At 48.1% G+C, this 19,623-nt stretch overlaps 1 protein-coding gene across 1 annotated transcript in view; it reads right to left on the bottom strand.

Annotated features, from left to right (window-relative positions):
- NECAB2 (N-terminal EF-hand calcium binding protein 2) overlaps positions 1 to 19,623 on the bottom strand; it is a 78,094-nt gene that overhangs the window by 17,774 nt on the left and 40,697 nt on the right. Inside the window, exons 4-5 of the mRNA XM_062007668.1 lie at positions 4,269 to 4,294; positions 614 to 711 (exon numbers count right to left, since the gene is read on the bottom strand). Of these exons, the coding sequence (XP_061863652.1) occupies positions 614 to 711; positions 4,269 to 4,294 (124 nt within the window). The remainder of the gene's footprint in view (positions 1 to 613; positions 712 to 4,268; positions 4,295 to 19,623) is intronic.

The raw sequence follows: 19,623 nt of genomic DNA on the forward strand, positions 1-19,623 counted from the left end.
CCAGGACTCCAGCTGAGGCCTCAGCAGGGCAGAGTAGAGAGGGAGCAGAACCTCCCTTGACCTGCTGCCCACATTCTTCTTGCTACCCCCAGGCTGCCATTGGCTTCTTGCCCACGAGGGCACATTGCTGCTCATGGTCAGTTTATTATCACCCAGCACTCCCAGCTCTCTCTCTGCAGAGCTGCTCTCCAGCAGGTCACCCCCAGCCTGTGCTGGTGCAGGACTCTGTGTTGTCTGAAGACAATTGGAGCACCTACATCCTTCAGGCAAAGCAGATATAAGCCATGGCACAGCCAAGACTGCATGTTAGACCTAGGAAAGGTGCTGAGAAGGTTTTGGTTCTCTGCCAGAAAGCCACCATCTACTGCACATAACATTGGCACCTTAGTTCAGAATCTGGCCAACACTTTTGAGGCTCATCTGCTGTTAATACACACACAATAATAATCCACTGTCTTCTTGTTGCTGTGATGATCCACTTACCAGACAACAGCATGAGGAGCCAGCACTGCTGCATGGGATGAAGACCTTCAGACTTAGCTGCTCTGGCAATTTAACTCTGGGATTCTGGCTCTGAGCCTGTGGAGCAGAATGGGCAGTAAGGAGGACTCACCCGTTTGGTGTAGTCCATGGCTTTCAGGATGGAGAGGTTCAGTGTCTCCAGTGAGGCCAGGACATCTTCATAGTCACCCATATGGTCAGCAAAATAGTCTGGGAAAGCAAGAGGGACACGATGAGAACCGTTGATGTCACTTCACTCTTCAAGGCTACATAACACAGCAAGGTCTACTTGGTGGAAAGAAAAACATGGGAGGGTGGTTTCAGGTGTGTTTTTATATTCTATATCCTCAGCCAAAGCTACAACTTGTCCTTCAGGGATGGGAAGTGGTGCCATTCCCATGAACTTTGAGAGATATAAGGCATAGTAGCTCCCAGTGAAAATAACTTACCAGGTGCTTTACTTCCATGCCTGCTTCTGCATTGCATAGAATCAGAGACTTCATTATTGCCAACAATGGAGGGAGAAGCCTCCAAAGAAACTCCTTTTCCACTTCCTTGACAGCTGTTGCCACTCACAAAGCATCCAAACACCTGACAGGTTCATTCCAACTTATACAAGCTGAGACTGGTCTCACATCATCTCCTCCATTCCCATCTTGTTGGCACCTCAGCCCAAAACCACAGGCCACACAGGCTTCTGAGAGCAAAGGATGCCTGGAAACAAAGAGCCTGGAGCCATGAGCTGGGCCCAAAAGCCCATGTTCTCCACAGAGAGAGAGCCCACGCTTTCTGTGACACTCTCACTCCTCCTGCAGAAGGGCTGATTCACACTAGGCTACACCCTGGCTCCAGCAGCAGCCGGGTACTGTGGTCAGTCACTCTTCACTGAAGCAACATACACCCAAACCTGGTGTTTCCCTCACAACTGATGGCTCCACAACACGTCAGCCCCAGGGCAGCTTCATGCATGAGCAAAGGAGTCTTGAAATCCTCCATTTACCATGAAAGCTCTGCAGAGAAGGACCTGGGAGTCCTGGCTGATACTAAACTGAACATGAGCCAGCAATGTGCCCTCATGGGCAAGAAGGCCAATGAAGGGGGCATGAAGAAGAGTGTGGGCAGCAGGTTGAGGGAGGTTCTTCTCTACTCTGCCCTGGTGAGGCCTCATCTGGAGACTGGTGTCCAGTTCTGTGCTCCTCAGTTTAAGATAGTCAGGGAACTGCTGGAGAGAGGCCAGGGCAGGGCCACCAAGATGCTGAGGGGCTGGAACATGTGTGTGAGGAGGAAAGGCTGCAGGACCAGGGGCTGTTCAGCCTGGAGAAGAGAAGCCTGAGCTCAGAGGGACCTCATCAACACTTACAAGTCCCTAAAGGTGGGTGTCAGGAGGATGGGGATGGGCTTTGTTGTGTGGTGTCCAGTGACAGGACAAGGGGTGATGGGCACAGGCTGCAACACAAACAGTTCCACTTAAACACAAGGAGCAAGTCCTTTGGTGCTGAGGTGAGGGAGCCCTGGCCCAGGCTGCCCAGGGAGGGTGTGGAGGCTCCTTCTCAGGAGGTTCCCAACCCCAGCTGGACACGTTCCTGTGCCCCTGAGCCAGGGGAAGCTGCTTGAGCAGGGGCTGGAGCAGCTCTGCAGGGCCCTTCCCATCCTGAGGGTTTAGAATAGAATCATCCATGATTCTGTGAAGAAGTGAGAAGCAGAGCCCAGCAGCACTGCCTGGGGTGAGCTGGCAGCACAGACCCAAAGTTACCCAGCTTCTGGGTGACTGACACTGACTACAGCTAAAAGCTGCTCCTGGAACCCACCAGCACCGTTCCTTAGCACCAGGACATGAAGCTTCACACTGAGGTGCCATCTCTGCAGAACACAACAAGACATAAACTCCAGGAAACAATCCCACTAATTAGGCTCTCGGCTTAATTAGAAGAGCCTATTGCTATTTACAGCCTGAGAACATATCCAAGGCAGAAAGCAGAATGTCACAGCATGACTGACAGCAGCTGCTTGCTGTTCCACGCTCAGCCAAACAGCTCATTCTCACTGCAGCGTGTTTATTCACGTTATGCTTATTTCTCCACTTGGGAAGGGAAAACTGAGCACATCCTTAATGTACAGACTTTTTAAAGTCCTGAAATAAAGAGCTGCATCCATACATTTCAGCAGCTGTAGCTGCATTTTCCAGGTATACTAAATGCTCTCAGCTGTGATTGGGAGCTACACAACCACGTTCAAGCCAGTCTAGGTGCTGGGGATTGTTGCATTCACTGCTGGGAAAAAAAAAACCCAGAGCTTTATAAATGCTACCTGATGCAGATTAAGCCATATCCAATTTCTCATACAAGCTGCAGGGCTCAAAAAAAAATCCCTTTTAAGATGCTCTCAACTTCTCACAACACACAATTCATTTCAAGAGAGAAAACCACAGCTTCCATTTAGCCAAAATGAGGTTTCATGTTTAAACTAATACAAGAGTAGCAAACAAATAAGACATTGTAGACAAGGGCAGGTACTAGGCAGACAGCAGATCTAGGCAGGACAATGTGCTCTGGCTTCCTACCAGAGGTGATGGGTTTATCTCCCTCCTCTCCTAGCAGTGAGATGGGATCACACTGAGTGACAGCCACGTCATTTTCTGACTTTATCAGACTGATGGGGAAAGCAGCATGGGGTCAAGCAATGATATTACTACCCCTCTATCTCCTGCCAAAGCTGATGGTAGAAGGCTGTGGGGTTTGGGTCCTTAAATCAGCTGGCAGGGAGACCTAATGTGATGAGAAAGAATCAGTGGGAAGGACTTATGGCATCAGCAAACCAAAAGGATTTTAAGGAAGGCTTCGTTTCTTGGGTACCAAAACAACAAGAAATGGAGGTAACCAACTGAAAGGCTGCTGCAGGCTTGAATGCACAACGTCCTGCATGGTGCTGTGGGGAGAAAGGCAGGGTGTGCTGGAACAGGCACCCTGGGAAGAGCCTTTGGGTACACAGTCTGTGCTCAGCCAGATGCTTGAAGGCTGTAAATAGCAGCAAAGTAATAAAGGTCAGTGGTGAGGACTGGACAAGGTAGCTTTATATGTTCTTCTGCATCCTGGCATAGGAAAGGAGGAGAAGAGATAGATGAGCCCTCTGCAAGGCCACACACCTCTGACTTGCCTCCTCCCAAAAAAGCTGGTGGACAGGAAACATTTCCCAATGCCATGGAAAAGCCCACCCAAGGGAGCAGTAAGAGCCCTGTGCACGAGTTACCTCCCACCAAGGCAAAGCTCTTCAGAAACCTCAGCAGGAAACACTCTCTTTTTGGTCAAGGTGTGGGACAAAATATTCTCAGAGTTTTTATTGTCAGCCTGTGATCTCTGCAAGCCTTGGGGAGTGTGGGAGAGGTGGTGTACAACTGAGGCAGCCTGCTGGGAAACACCAAGGTTTGCCTGAGGAGAAACACGTTGCAGGTATTGCAGAGGGATCCTGGTTTATTGAGCTTCAGTGCAGAGCTGAAAGCCATGACATTGCCAGAAATGAAACTCTGGCTTGTTGAGCAGGAGCCAGGCTCAGCTCTGACTCTCTTTGTGGTGCCAGGAAATGAAGCAAAGTTTTGCCAGCTTTCATGGGGAGTAAAGAGGAAAGGAGCAGAAATGCAACCTCCAGAAACCCACCCTCCCAGCTCTGTGACCACTACAGCACTGTCAGCTTTGTAACAGACCTCCTGCAACCTTCAAAGGCACATGCACATCTCACAATTGCTTTTGCCCCAAGAGAGGGACAGCACTCACCACACAGCTCCTTGGTGTCCACGTTGCTGGAAGAGGGGGAGGAAGCAGGAAAAAAAAAGAGAGAGAGAAAGATGATTTTAATGTAAGGGACAGAAAGGTATGATTGCTGCAGGCTTAACTGACATCCACCTGCAACAACCTCCCACCCCTCCGCCATCCCCCAGGCTCCTGTGGGGCCAGCCTAAGGAGAAGGCAATAGTTAGTAGCACTCAGGATAGCCACATGCCTCTGCATCTTCAGCATCTCTGCAGCTGGGAGAGATTCACACAGTATTTTGGATATTCTCTGAGAGGAAATAGGGACTTGGGCATTTCTCCATGAGAATGGACCTGTACCCATGGGGTACTCGGCACAGCCAGCACAGCAACTCCTCTGCCTTCCTCCTAAAGACCCCAGTGGGGCACCCAATGCAGCACAGGAATTGTCCCCATTTGCTCACAATAAAAATTTGCAACACTTCCTTCTCTAGATGGGTCTCTCATCTCCATCCTGCCCCTGTGAAGCATCCGTGGGGCTGCACACAGGTCCCACTCAGGGCTCCCTCTGCACAATACCACACAATTCCTTCTTGATTGATGAACATTCAGTTTACATAATGACATCTTAGCAGACAACCTGCCTGGGAAATAAAGATTGCTGCTCATCTCTCTGTGCCTCAGATTCCCACACAATTATTACTGCCATTCAAGCACTAGAATGATCTCTTAATAGAATTATATTTTATCAGTCCCTTTATGTTCTGGAAAGCTATTTCTCTTGCTAAACTCACCCCTGCCCTGTCTGACCTGTCAACATAAGTGGATTAGGGAAAGAGATGTTTTCAATATCACTTTCATTAGTGGCATCCCCTGCAGCTCTGTCCTGGACCTCAATATCCTCCTGACCACTCCAGCCTACAGCTCCTGAGCTATTCCCTGTCTCCCTGCCCTGAAGCTTTCACTCACTGCTGGCCCTCTCTTGGGATGAGAGACTCTTCTGAAGGGCTGATGCAGGGTGAGCTAGTGTTAATTTGGGATTGCTCTTCACTACCAAGGCCGTGCTCAAGCCCTGTCATTGAGGACTGACACAAAGCATGGTGCCTTTGCAGTGAGCTGAAGCACCCCCAAAACATCTCACCTCTGCTGAAATGTGTTGCTGTTTTCTGCAGCAGGCTCAGACACTGTGTGAGCAAAGCAGCCTTGCTGGGCTGTGTGTGGCAGTGGGATGGGGCACAGGCTGCATTTCCCACTCAAACATCTTTACAAAGCATTTTGTCCTTTAGCAGAGAAAATAGTTTAGGAGGATTTTCTTTCCCTTTTAGCTCTGTCTGAGCAGATGTCAGTTTGGGGATGCTGCTGGGTCCCTCAGCCAGCTACACCACAGCTACAGAGAAACACAAATTCAGAATGCCAGCTGTGCCTGGGCTCTCCTCAAAAGCAAAGCCCCAGGTACCAATACTGGGGTCCCCTCCACTGCTGCTTCTGAGCTGTGGGATCTGCCAGGCACTGGCAGACAAATACAGATACCCTGATGGTGTGAGATGCAGCTTACAAGAAGGTGCCACCACAGCTGCCTCATCTGTATAGAGTCATAGAATCATTCCAGTTGGAAAAGCCCTTGAAGCTGCTGGAGTCCCTGCCCTGCCCAGCACTGACCCACAGCCCTCAGCACCTCAGCTCCAGGGCTTTGGGATCCCTCCAGGGCTGGGCACTCCCCCAGCTCCCTGGGCAGCCTGGCACAGGGGCTTACACCCCTCTCAGGGAAACAGTTCTGCCTCAGCTCCAGCCTCAACCTCCCCTGGGGCAACTTGAACCCATTTCCTCTTGTTTTCTCACTCATTATTTGGGAACAGAGACCAAATCCCCCAGCCTCAGCCACAATCTCCTGTCAGGGAGCTGCAGAGACTGCTCTTGTCTCCCCTCAGCCTCCTCTTCTTCAGGCTAAACAAGCTCAGATCTTTCAGCCTCTCTTCATAAGACTTGTGTTCTAGATCCTTCATCAGCTTTGCTACCCTTCTTTGAACACATCTATCTGATGTCTTTCCAAAACATAAGTCTTTCTTTCACAGTATAAAAAACCCAAACAAAGGAAATCCAAGTCGTTTGGGTTTCAGGTCTTTTTCTCTGTTTTCCAGCCAATAAAGCTGTAACACAGAGCAGCCCAGCCTTGCTGGGGATGTGCACCCTTTGAGATTACTTTCCAAGTCAAAGATATACTTTAGAGACCCTCCAGTTGCCACCTGGGAGCTAAATTCTCCAGCAGAACTAGGAGCCAAACACGAGCACTCAGCTTTCAACCTAGAGCATCTTTGGAAAGACCAGAGTCCAAGCCATAAAGCAACTTGGCCACAGAGAGAACTGTTTGCTGCTCACCACCCACCACCATCGAAATACACTGAGATAATTTGACCAGATAAACACATTGGCAATAGGGAAATAACATTCCCTGCTGGTTTATATCCAGTTATTTCAAAGAAAAGTCCTCAAAGTGTGATATTCCCCTCCTGGTACGTGGGAGCTGAAAGAGCAACAGCCGTGCTGTGAGAGCATCTCCTCGGCGGGTTAATTAAGTGAATTTACCCAGAGAGTAATTACTGCCACGTGACCCACAGGAGGAGGTGGCTGCCCTGAGTAACTGCTGTGCCTTTTGCATACTCCTTTTTCCCCCCAACCCCATCCAATGTTAACATGTAATCTGATGAATGCCTGAGCTAACAAGAATCCCTGGGAAGTCGCCTCTTTGCCTCCTCCCCTCCCCGACTGCAGACTTTCTGGTGGATGGGCTTTTATCAGAGTTGTGCCTGTACTGACTGCTGCTTTTCTGTTGGTTCAAAGCACTTACAAGCCTTTTTTTTTTCCCTTCTTTGCCTGATTTTCTTGAAATGCATGCCATCTTGGAGACTTTCTTTCTATGCAGCCCAGGGATTATAAGCTGAAGCGGTGCATCCTAGCAGTCAGATCGCTGGGTGGGTGATGGTCCCTCATGTAAGCTCTGGGTCTCAGGTCAGAAACTCCAGCTACATTGATCCAGATCAGTCCAACACTTAAAGCCAATCAGCATTTTTTCCAGCAGGATAAAGGTGTCTCTGGAGCTTTCCCACCATGATTACTTGCTTTAGCTCTTAATAAGCAAACCCAGTGGAGCACAGTGCTGGAAGGGGTTACCCAAAGAGAAGCCCAGGAGGTCTTTGGGACTGAAAATAGCAAAGCCAGGGCTGCCCCAGTCCAATGCTGGTGATGGTTCTACTACTAGGGCCCTAGAGCCCTGCAGAGGCCCAAAGCAGCTGTGAATATACCATCCAGCATCTCCCCAGCTGCCTCAATGCCATTGCTCCAGGCTTCTCTCCAAGTACAGAGAGGAGTGGAAATATTATCTTGGAAAAGGTAACAATGGAGGAGTGAGCAGAGCATGGGTTCCAGTTCAGCCAAGGGAAAGGTTTCCCAGGCTCTCCCAATGGGTGCCACAATCAAAAACACAATGTGAATTCAGGAGTCACAAATACATCCAAGCCTCATCTTCACAATGTATTTCTCATGCAAACAGCTGCTTGGATGTGCTGCTCAAATGCCACAACACCTGATCCGCTTCAGATGAAGATAATAAACACTTTTACTTGGGCAGAGGAAAGGTTTGCAGCAGCAGCCACACTGCTCAGTCGGTTCAGCAGCACAGAAAATGGAGGTTTTTCTGAAATCACATTCTACTTTCATTTCCATCTCCTGTTCACAGCTTTGGGTTTGCTACAAGACGTCAAATGAGCATGGAAACAAATTATCCCCCAGTGTCAGCCACCTGCAAAACTCATTTTCATTTAGGAAAGACTAAAGACCAACATGTGCAGATGGAAAGTATTATTACATCTGATGATAGGCCTTCTGGTCCCAGCAGCAAGAGCGCCGTTATCTCAACACCTCACAAGTGGAACATGCACATCCAGATGCCTACTAAGGGGTCACAGATGGCCACTCTTGAGCATCAATTTCTGAACTCAAAGCAACGTTTTTACACAAACCCCAGAGTGAGGGAAATTATTCCAGGCAGAGCAAGAGAAATACCAAGTACTGGATGACAGCCAGGAGCTGAGTAACTTTAAGAAACTAAGCGCTGTACTCTTGTGGAGAACTCTGCTAAATCCAGACCTATCCAAGCATCACCTGTCCAGTTGCTTTAAAAACCCACCCCACAACCAAAATCCAACACATTATTCATGGTGTGACGTAGAAAAGGACTTCCAAAATCTGAGCTGCCACATGCAAAGAAGCAGCATCAACCATCTGCCAAGGCTGTCCACGACCAGAGGTGCATCCAGACAGCTGCAGCTTCGAGTGCCGTAGGCAGACAAGTATTCAGAACATATGTCGCTTTTGGCTTTCATCTCTCTGTGGCAAGCTAGCAGTCAGGCCTCTGGCACCCATCTGGCTCTTACTTTAAAGGATGGTCTTAATCTCCCACCAAATGTCCCTTCTTCCTGCAGGAAATCAATTTAAAATGTGTTTTTGTGGTGCACTTCAGCAGGAAGAATTGAAAGGTGGGTGTACTGACCCAGGCACCCTTGCCCTGCACATCATTCAGTTCAGCCAATAAATGGAGTGAGCCAGCAGGTATTTCTGAGCCTATAGGTATTTTTCATTCAGCTCTGCTTTTTGGTGCAGGGCAAAGAGTATCCCCTATTTAAATGCCCAGAGTGGATAGAGGGGAGCTCATTTGCACAAGCTGACATAGGGTTCCCCATTCACTCCAGACAGAGGCTTCCCCCCACATCCATCTTCTCATGAAACACGTGCAGTTTTGCAGAGTCCCTGTGGATTGACAACTGGGACATTTCCAGCTCTGGAGCAAAATGAATTTGATTCAAATACCTACAGGGAACAGTTCCCATGGGGCTCCTGAAAGGGAGAGAAATTCTGCCTGCTCCAAAGCAACACTAATAACTTTATTCTTTCCTCGGCACATGCTCCCTCACTGAGCACTTGGGGAGCGCGATAAAGGAGGCTGAAAGCACAGCAGTGAATCGTGGTTTTCTCTGAAGTGCTGTTACCAGAGAAGAAAAAATAGGGACAAAGATTTGCTCAGCAACAGAAAGAAGCAAAAGAAGGATTCTGTATGAAGTTCTCATGTCTAGATTCTGTATCACAAAGGGCCTCATCACCTGTGGTGTGTGATTTGGGATTATAACAGATTCTAGGTGCTCTGGGAGAATCTCTTTCCTCCTACTTGCCCTTGCTATCAGCAATTTGAAGGCTGAAGTCTAATGTTCCCAAGGATGTTTTACCCACCCAAAGGCAAGGTGCAGCTCCTTGCTGCTCCTTACACAGCCTTCCTCTGGACTTAGGCAGGTGATGACTCAGGGGCACTTTTTGCTGCTTTTCCACACTGCATGGCCACTGTGGCTAATGCTGCTTGGTGAGAGAGAAAGTGAGCAGCAGCAGGACTGGATGCTAAACCTGGATTCAGGGTCATGATTGACATTTTCCTAGTTAAATATCAATATTTGCATGTGGCTTTCTCTATGGCTTCTTACCCTGATAAGCCATCTGCAGTCTCATTAGTACAGACATGGCCCAAACCCAGTTTTCAAACTATAGGTCTGAAACTGGAAATGTTCTTACCCAAAGCTCCGTGCTCTGCACTGTGCTTTGCTCCAGAGCACTGGGGCAGCAAACTCCTCATTACAAGCCAATAACCTGGAAAACACTGATTTTTTCAAGATAAGCTGAACTGACCTTTAATACAAACAAGCACAGTGAAGCTGGTGGGCTCAGGATAAAACACTCCTTTGCTCATGCTGCTTCAAAGCTGTTAGAAGCATGGAATGGTAAGGGGTGGAAGGGATGTCTATAGACATCATCCAGCCCAAGCCACTGCCAAAGCAAGATCAGGAGCACAGGAACATGTCCAGGTGGGGTTGGAAACCTCCCGAGAAGGAGCCTCCACACCCTCCCTGGGCAGCCTGGGCCAGGGCTCCCTCACCTCAGCACCACAGGACTTGCTCCTCCTGGGCCAGGGGAACTTTTTGTGGTTCAGCTTATGTCCATTATCCTGTCCTGTCACTGGGCACCACAGAAAGAAGTGTCACCACATCCTCCTGAGAGCCACTCTTTAGGTACAAGTGTTGATGAGCCCCAGAACAAGAAGTGCTGAACAGCCCCAGGGCCGCAGCCTTTCCTCCTCACACACATGTTCCGTCCCCTGACCATTTTGGTGGCCCTGCACTGGCCTCTCTCCAGCAGTTCCCTGTCTCCCTGGGGCTGAGGATTCCAGAACTGGACACAGGACTCCAGATGAGGCCTCACTAGGGCAGAGGAGAGGGGACAGCAGAACCTCTCTCGACCTGCTGCCCACCCTCTTCTCAATGCTCTCCAGGATGCCACTGGCCTTCTTGCCCATGAGAGCACATTGCTGGTCATGTTGAATTTGTTACCAATCAAGACTCCTAAGGTCCCCTGATACCCTCCTCACTCAAGGACCCCCAGTGAAGCTGCTGCAGTGTCACCCAGGCAGACTAGGACAGACTCCCTCTGTCTGTAGAAACACAGACAGAACTCATGAGGTCCTGATTCCCTGCTGAGCACTAGCAGGCAGGGCTCTCACTGCCCACAGCAGACAAAAACTATCTCAGACATCCACATCTGTGGTTTCAATCTCACCAAAGATGCTCTTCAAGATGGAAACCCCTGGACAGACCCATGAACTCAGCTTGTGGCCCTCTTGGGGATGATCACACCTCAGCCAAGAGCCATACTGCCCTATGGCCACCACACAGTCCAGAGTGTAGGGTTTACAAATAGATCTGTCACTTGGCATCCCTACCACCACGCCAGAAGATGCTGAGTTCAGCCTGAAGCACCTTTCATACCACTGCAGTAGCGTGTCTGTGTTATAGAGACTAGTCCAGTTCTGACTGCAAAGGAAAAGGGGTGGGGGAGGAAAGGATGGGTGGCACTGCATACCGACTCCTAACTGATTGGTCATGGAGCTGAATCCCACAGGTGGGCAGCACACTTTGGGAAGCAGCTGGTCCAAAAAAAGCCTGGACTTTCTCCAAATGCCTGCAATAGCAGAGTGCAGATGTCCTGCCTGGCAGCATGGGGCAGAAGGGTGGTTGCCATAGCACTTGGAGTGAGCAGTAATTAGGGATGTGACAGAAAGATGTCACTTCCTCAACCTGTCATACAATGGCATTTTCCTTGTAGCAGCCATAAACCTGGTAAAAAACAATGCAAAGAGGCTATGGAACTTGCTAAAGAGAATCTCCAAAGTCCCAAACCACCAAAGCTGAGGTATGGATGCAGCAACCAAAGAGATCCCTTGCCCCCCATGACCCCACCTTAGCTGCAAATCTTCTCCTGTGAGATGCATTCCCCCTAGAGCCCCTTATCTCCACCACTGCTTCACATTCACCATAACCCTCAAGAAGAAGGCTTTTGATGTGGATTTTCCCAGGTTTGGAGAAGGGAAATCTCTTACAGTGATAGCTCATGTTTTCTCAGAGTCTCCTACAAGTGACCCAGGGGGTAAGAGATGATGAGCACAAGGCCCATATACACACACGCCAGGGCTTGCTTTGGTGCAAACAGCAATATTCCTGCTTTTGCTGGTGCAGCTAAGAAAACCAGTGCAGGCACTTTGTCAGGGTGGGGAGAATGAAACACTCCCCCAGCTGCAATATGCTCTTCCTGCAGCACAACTCTCAGAGTTTCCATTTCCCTTCAGGGAATCAATACCAACCATACAGACTGAGACCATTACCATGTAACCTGTTATTTGCTTAGTTTCTCATTTTCAAAGACTCCCACCTGCTACTATATTTCAAGGCTGCTCCAGTTCCTCACTCCCTTAGCATACTGCAGACACATTGCTTAGGAAGCATCAGGTCCTACCTAACACCAGCCTGCCCTATACAAGCCTCCACACCAACTGATTTCCTACCTACAGCTGCAGGTAAGGCTCAGAAATAGCATGAAAACCCCAGCTGCCTCTCCCATGTCCTCAGAAAGTCCCAAGCTGCAAACCAAATGCTTCCCTCAGTAGTTTCAAGGCAGTTAAAACGACATTTTCTGTACAGTGAAGTATCTGACAGAACAAAACACCCAGTTGCAATCATCAAGGGCACCGAGAAAAGAGACTGGGTAAGGATAAAAAGGAAACAAACAGTCTGGATGCTGCTGGAAAAGATGCTCTGAGCTCTCACTAGTTAAGAGAGAAATAAATGTCACTTAAAAAAAAAAAAACAAGCAGGGACAATAAAGTGGCACCTGCAGAGTGGCAGACATTTGTTTGCTCATTCACCAGCAACTGCAATATGGCACTGCAGGCTGTCAGCTGGTGCCAGACCGTCACACTCTGCCCCACAGCTCAGGAGCTAGGGACTCCAGGCACTACTGATGAGCAGACCCCAGCAGGCAAAGCACTGCCCTCCCTGCCCCATTCCTTCTCTAAATTAACATCAAAAATGCAGCATAAAGGTGAGATTTTCCAGAAAGTGTCAATCATGAATCCAGACCCCAAGGAGTGCAGGAGAAGCTCAAGGCAGAGATGTCCCACGACCTCTCTCTCCCTGAAGCACGGCCCCTCAGCATCCACGGCAGAGACCTTGCAGGGTCAGGGACACAACAACCTTCTGGCAACTCCAGTGTGGGCAAGAGCTTTTTGTCTCTGTGTCCTATCCGGCCACCCAGGATCTGCATGTTAAAACCAAAGATTGGTGAGGGTTGTTTCCACCCAGGGAAGGTGATTTGGGGTGATTAAGGCACGCTCCTTTTGCATCTCTTTGTACCTTGTGTTAAAAATAATCAACATCACGTCTCTCAGCTTTGTCAGAGGTGGACAGAACCTCTAACTGTGCACTTACAAAAGAGAAACCTATTGAAAAGCTCATCAAAACTCCAATCCAGATGACAACATGACAAAATACCTATTTATAGCACAACTGGTAACCTGAAAAACCTCTCAGTGCAGCACTAAGCTTAATGCAACAGCTGGGATGTGAGCACAGTCATCACACCTTAAATAAAACAGACATTCAGCACAGTACGAGAAATTTTCAGTCTCTGTGCATGCCAGACCCTGAATCAATTGCATCTAAGCCCTCAGTTTGGGGATTTTGGGGGAAGGGGGATAACATCACTCTGCTCACAAGTATCTCAAAGAAAAGAGAAGGCAAGTTTAATTACAGCCTACAGGTAGCTTAGATGCCAGAAAGAATGGCCCTTCCACATTTATTAAGTTGATTATTATATACACTCTTGAGTCCAGTGTTTATATACCCTGGATAATATTTGCTCATGTTACATTCACCTCCAGACAATGCCAGGCAAAACTGGGACTCTGGACCCTTGGAAGGATGGGCTGGACATGCCATGGCCAGCACAGAGGCAGCACAGGTGACTCCTTTGCTTTGCTTCAGAAACACAATGTGATTTTTGTATTGCCATCATATTCTAACAAGATAATGATTTAATCTTGGCACCCTAGTTCCATGCAGAGCCAGTATCCTACATCACAACCCTCTTTCACTGAATCCCAAAACACTTGGAGTTGGAAGGGCCCTGCAGAGCTCATCCAGCCCAATCCCTCAGATCAGGGGGCACAGGAACGTGCCCAGGCAACCTCCTGAGAGGAAACCCCACACCCTCCTCTGTGGATGGGCAGCCTGTGCCAGGGCTTCCTAATCTGAACAGCAAACAAGCTTCTCATCATGTTCCACTGGAAGTTCTCGTGTTCCAGCTTATGTCCATTACCCCTTGTCCTGTCACTGGGCACCATCCCCATCTTCCCAACCCTTAGGTTTTTCTCAGCATTGATGAGGTCCCTTCTCAGTCTTCTCCAGGCTGAACAGCCCCAGGTCCTGCAGCCCTTCCTCATAAGGAAGATGCTCCAGTCCCCTCAGCATGTTAGTGGCCCTGCACTGGCCTCTCTCCAGCAGTTCCCTGTCTCTCCTGAAGTTCAGGACTGGACACAGGACTCTAGATGAGACCCCACCAGGGCAGAGGAGAGCAGAAGGAGAACCAGTTATAAAGGTGGAAAAGCTTTATTGATGCCTAACAGGGACTGGAAATCACTGCCTGGATTTCTGAGCAGGACACTGTTGGCCTGAGTTACCCAAGAAGAACTATTTGTATCTGTTTGACTGGAGGCCCTTGTCCTGCTGTGCTGGTGTCCTGGTGCTCCCTGTGCAGAAAGACAAGACATGCTGTGATTTTCCCCCTTTGCAGCACAGGTTAATGGCACCAGTAACTCTCAGGGCCTTGCAGCAAAGCTCAACTTCAGCAGTTCTTTTCACTGAGACAAACTCCCCTCTACTTCTTGGCCCTCTTGTTTCCATCAAAAGAAATCATTTACAGATGGTTTTTTTATCTCTGCTTATTTCTTTTAGCTCAATGTTCAGAGCAAACCATTAAGACAAGTAAATACTCCTTCCATTTTTTTGGAGGGGAAGGAAAGAGCTCTCAGGCTTTTCAAACAACCTGCCAGCAGTACAATTCAGTCAGAAAGTACTTGTTTTGATGAAGTAACATTTATCTTTTTTGCCTATTTATGCTTGACATGGAAGCCTGAACTAATCTGATTTCTATTTGTAATCTCTGTAATATTGAATTGCAAAAGAGCCAGGGAAAAAACTAATTGTTCAGAACTCAGCTGAATTATTTGCTAACTGCCAGAAGCAAATGGGAAGACACTGAGGGCATGAGTTAAAATTAAATCAGCTTCCTTCTCCTTCTAGACTGTACAGGTATCTCAGTTATCCACAAAACTGTATGTAGGAGAGGAAGAAATCAGAGACAGAAACGGGGTTGTCTGGATACACGACACACAACTGGCAGGGAATTGGTAAAAGAATACTAAAGCAAGAAATCTCTGTACTCTGACGCCTGGATCTTCCCAGTACCTTTGTTTCTCTTGGATTCTCTTCTCCTGCCTTTGAAGAATGATCTGGAAGAACTCTCCCCAAATGCAGTCCCCAGGCAGATGGCTTGCTCTGCCTACCAAGCAGCAGCTGGACATGTTTACTGCTAGGGCGTGCTGCCCTGTGCACACTTACAAACTCATCTGTGTGTGTTTTTCTGAGTAAGAGGGGAGCTTCAACCCCAATCTACAATCCCTTTGAATGCCTCTGTGACTCAAACACAAGGGGCTGATTAGAATTAGATATCTTAGTCACTTTTGTGCTTTTAACACAAAATCTTGGTATCCTTCCATTCCTTAGGAAAGAAAATCTCTGATGCAGAATGGTCCCTCACACTCCCAATAGAAAAATAAGCTGCTGAGCTCCAGTCTCAGCTTGCAAAGGCTCTGGGTGTGATACTTCTCCACTCCATTTGCAAAGATAAACCCTCCCCTCATCCTCACCCTCTGCAGTAAACACCAGTCAGCTGCTCCCAGCTCCAACCTGCCTTGCTGCCAACACAGGCTCCCTCCAGGGACCCTGCACAGGCTGCTTGGGAAAACATCTGGGAAATATGATTAGAAGTAGAAAAAACAAAGTTCTCAAATCTTTATTCAAACAAGTTTCTGTGCAGTTTTTCAGCTTCATATTTCTCCCCATGACCTTCCCAGTGAGTGATTTGTTTTAAAAGCCTCTTCTCTTTGGTGAGCGTGAGATGCTTTTGAAGCTCTATCAGCACCCAGCTGGTGAGCACCAGCTTTGGCACCAAGTATTTCTTCACTACAAAAGAAATAAAGCACCTTGTAGTTGAAGTAACATGTAGGCACAGAGAAGAATAAGCTAGGACTGAAAAAACTCTCTTACATGTAAAGAGAATGAACAAAATCCACCACATGCCCATGATTTCAGGAGCCAGAAATTAGAGCCAGACATATAATTTTTGTGCAATCATCTTGCCCCTTTCAGAAGAGACAAGAACTGTCTCTTGAATCTGTTAATCAACATCTCAGCTGATTAGACCAGCCGTAGTTCATTTCCCAGAGAGTTAATTGAGAACATTCAATACTCCAACATTAAGTTGGTTTCAATGGGCACATCCATCTCTGCAGTGTGGGCTTCAGGTCCCACACCAATCCAGCATGAATCCAGCACTGCACTGGATCAGATTTGTAATGCAAATAGCCAAGATTAAGAGGGAAGGGAGAAAAATCAGAGAAAGATACCAGTCAATCACAATCAGCATTGTTCCTTGCCCAAGAAGTGGAAGTACTTTCTGTTCAAACTTGAAAGGACTAAGCTGCAGAAACCTGGGAAAATGCATTGGCAGCAGAGCACTGATGCTGAAGTCTCCCTGCCCATAGCTTAATATCAGATGGAGTCTTCTCACCTCAAAGAGCACCAGACCTGAAGTGGGCTGTGAGAAGGTAAAGCATCTCAAACGTGTGCCTGAGGAGATTCTGGTATTCAAAGGGGTAACAACAGACCTTTTCCACTGAGGAAAGAAACAACTGGAACAGGACAGCAGGATGCTGCATGATCAAAGGTAATGGAGAGGTCCAGGCCTGCAGCAGGGTCATGTGCTAGATGGAGGGTGCTGAGAACCTAATGTTCACTTGTGATGTGAGGCTCCATTTCTGCCAGTTACCAGCTGTAGCACAAGGTGCTGTAGCACAAGGTGTAAGGTAAAGGTACAAGGTGTACCTTTACCTTAAACACATCAAGCTTCCCTGAAAGCTGCTCCCTCAGGAACAGATTTGAGCTCCTCTGCCTTAGTCTCTGACTCCTCCAGAATGCCGCATTGCTCTTGCACACTATCAAACCAGGAGTTTTCAGAATCAAGGTACAACACAAAAAGTTCCACTGGAACAGGAGGAGAACGTCCTTTGGTGCTGAGGTGAGGGAGCCCTGGCCCAGGCTGCCCAGGGAGGGTGTGGAGGCTCCTTCTCAGGTTTCCAAGCCCACCTGGACACGTTCCTGTGCCCCCTGAGCCAGGGAAACCTGCTTTAGCAGGAGGTCAAAGTGGATGAGCTCTGCTCATCCCTTCCAACCCCCACTATTCTGGGATTCTTTGAAGTCATAACTGCAGGATACAGCTTGCTCCACTTATATGGCTCTTTAGTGCTGACATGATCTTAACAGTTTCCCCTGAAAGATTTGTCCCTCCTCATTTGCTCTGCTTCCATCAGCCTTAAGTAAGCAGTGCTCCTGCTTGGAGGAGGAGGTGGCTCTGTGTTTCCAAGAAGGATGTTGTTCAGCACTCTAAGGTACATCATCAACTGCCCCACCAGTCCCCCCACCATCACCCCTCTGGGCTAATGCCAAAGGGAACTGACAGGGAAGGCAGGAGGCAACACATTGCCAAACGTGGTATGGGCAGGAGAACCTCATCGTCTCCACTTTGCCTTCTGTCACAATCCTCCTCACAAAAGTGATGCTCTGGAGCAGCTGTGAAGGGTTTCTGAGATACTGCTTCTGTTAATTACTCTACCTACACACTCCAACCTTTTCTAGTGTTTGTCACTGGAGAGAAGAGCTCATTTAGAGAGATGGGGGGGCACAAAGCAATTAACATAATAACTATAAGCCTAGCAAAGAGATAAACAGCAGGGTAGCAGAATGCTAATGGCCTGTTCCTGGCTCCTTGTGAATGGACCTGCACAGCTCATGTGAGATGTCCTGCTCCAGTGAGCACAAGATGGGAGCAGAGGGTCAGTAAAAGCAAGTTTGAGTTGGGCAGAGAGGAACTTCATAAGGCTCACCAAGGGCAAGTACAGAGTCCTGCACTTGGGGAGGAACAACCCCCTGCACCAGCACAGGCTGGGGGTGACCTGCTGAGAGCAGCACTGGGAGAGAGACCTGGGAGTACATCAATCTAATGTTTTTTGTAATCCTCTTCTGCCACCAAACCAAATATATATATATGTGTGCTTACATATCATACACATAAGGTGTGATTCCAGTAGCAGTGATATTAATAGAAACATGCAATTACATTTCCATCGATCTTCAGGCAGCTCCCCATACAGCACCTCTGAAACCTGGGACTGCAGCTGAAGCCAAGAGTGAAAAGTCACCCAGCAACATCCTGCTTTTGCCTCCTGCTTCAGTGGGGAGGAAAAAGGGGAATGGGACTTGGAGCACAGTCCTTGCACCCTGCCATAGATGGAAGGTTCTCATGGAGATACTGGTAATAAAACCCCAGGGTGGGTGTTGGGAGTTCACACCCACCACACCACATCATTCACCTCCTCAACACTTCCCAGGCAAGTCAAGAGGAAAGAAGGAGCCTTGTTAATGTCCCTGGGGTATCTTAATTCAGCTCAGTGTCTTCCAAACCTCACCTTTCTGACAACGAGCTATTTCCCTCAAGGCCTGTGATATCTGAGACAGAAGCACAAGCTCCTCCAGCCACAGCACATCATGACTGACTTCTCCAGCAGCACAGCTACTCCTGCATCTGTAACCAACCTCATCTTCCCACTTCTCTGCCCAACTTCTCTCCTTTCTGCTATCTAAGTCAAGAAACCAGTACAGACATTGATTTTATTTACTCCACTAAGGCAGTTCTCTGCTCCTAAAAATACCCTGGAAAATTAAATCAACACTTTGTAATTTGTCTGGTAATTACTAATCATCAGCAGGAACATGATTTTCTTCATTTTCTGCTCTAGCTTTAATGTTATTCCAATAGCAAACTTCGGTTTGCACACTAAACAAACATGATGTGAGAAAAAACACAAGAGAGAAACGAAAAACAGCCTTAAAAATAAACAAACATGTCTCAAACAGCAGCTGGTTGTCAAACAGCCTTTGAGAAAGATAAGAGTTAATATTGTTCCTGTCTTCACCTGTAAAATGGAAAGCTCCACTCCTGCTTGGTGGCAGCAGCTCTCAAACTGGTGACCCTAATGCTTGGGCATGCTGCAGGCAGCATCCTTCCTGCCCAACCTCCCACAGACTCACTGATTCGCTGCACTGAGACTAAAACTCAGAGCAAGGTAAAGAGCACACACACAACCTGAAGGGCTGTACTAGGTGCCAGACTGCAGTCAAGCAAACTCCTCATTTCATAGCAGAAAGCATTTTTGCAGAAGGAAGCCAGGCTCTGAAATAGGTTTTCTGGAGACAGGGAGCTCTTGCAGGTAAAGAACAAGGAATATTTTCTTCCTCCAAGTTGATACATTTGCTGTAGGTGCCTGTGCTTTCCAAATCAATAAGCAAGTGCCAATTTCATGCAAGGATTTAACTTAGAAGGGTGATCAACTCGTTGCTTTCCAGCCAAGAACAGCAGATGCTGCACTGCTCTGTGCATATATTGGTCCCAAATGGGTATTGATGACTGAATCAAGCCAGCCTGGCGAAAGAAAAACACTGCTGAATTGTGGGAACTGTTGCCACACTCAGGAGAGGCTCAGCAAGACCCCACTTGCCAGCAGCAGTGTCGCATGACATTTAGAAATGGTACATTTTCCCTCTGTCCAGTTTAGAAGA

The sequence above is a fragment of the Colius striatus genome, chromosome 14 (genome assembly GCF_028858725.1).
Source record: "Colius striatus isolate bColStr4 chromosome 14, bColStr4.1.hap1, whole genome shotgun sequence".
Classification (NCBI taxonomy): Eukaryota; Metazoa; Chordata; class Aves; order Coliiformes; family Coliidae; genus Colius; species Colius striatus.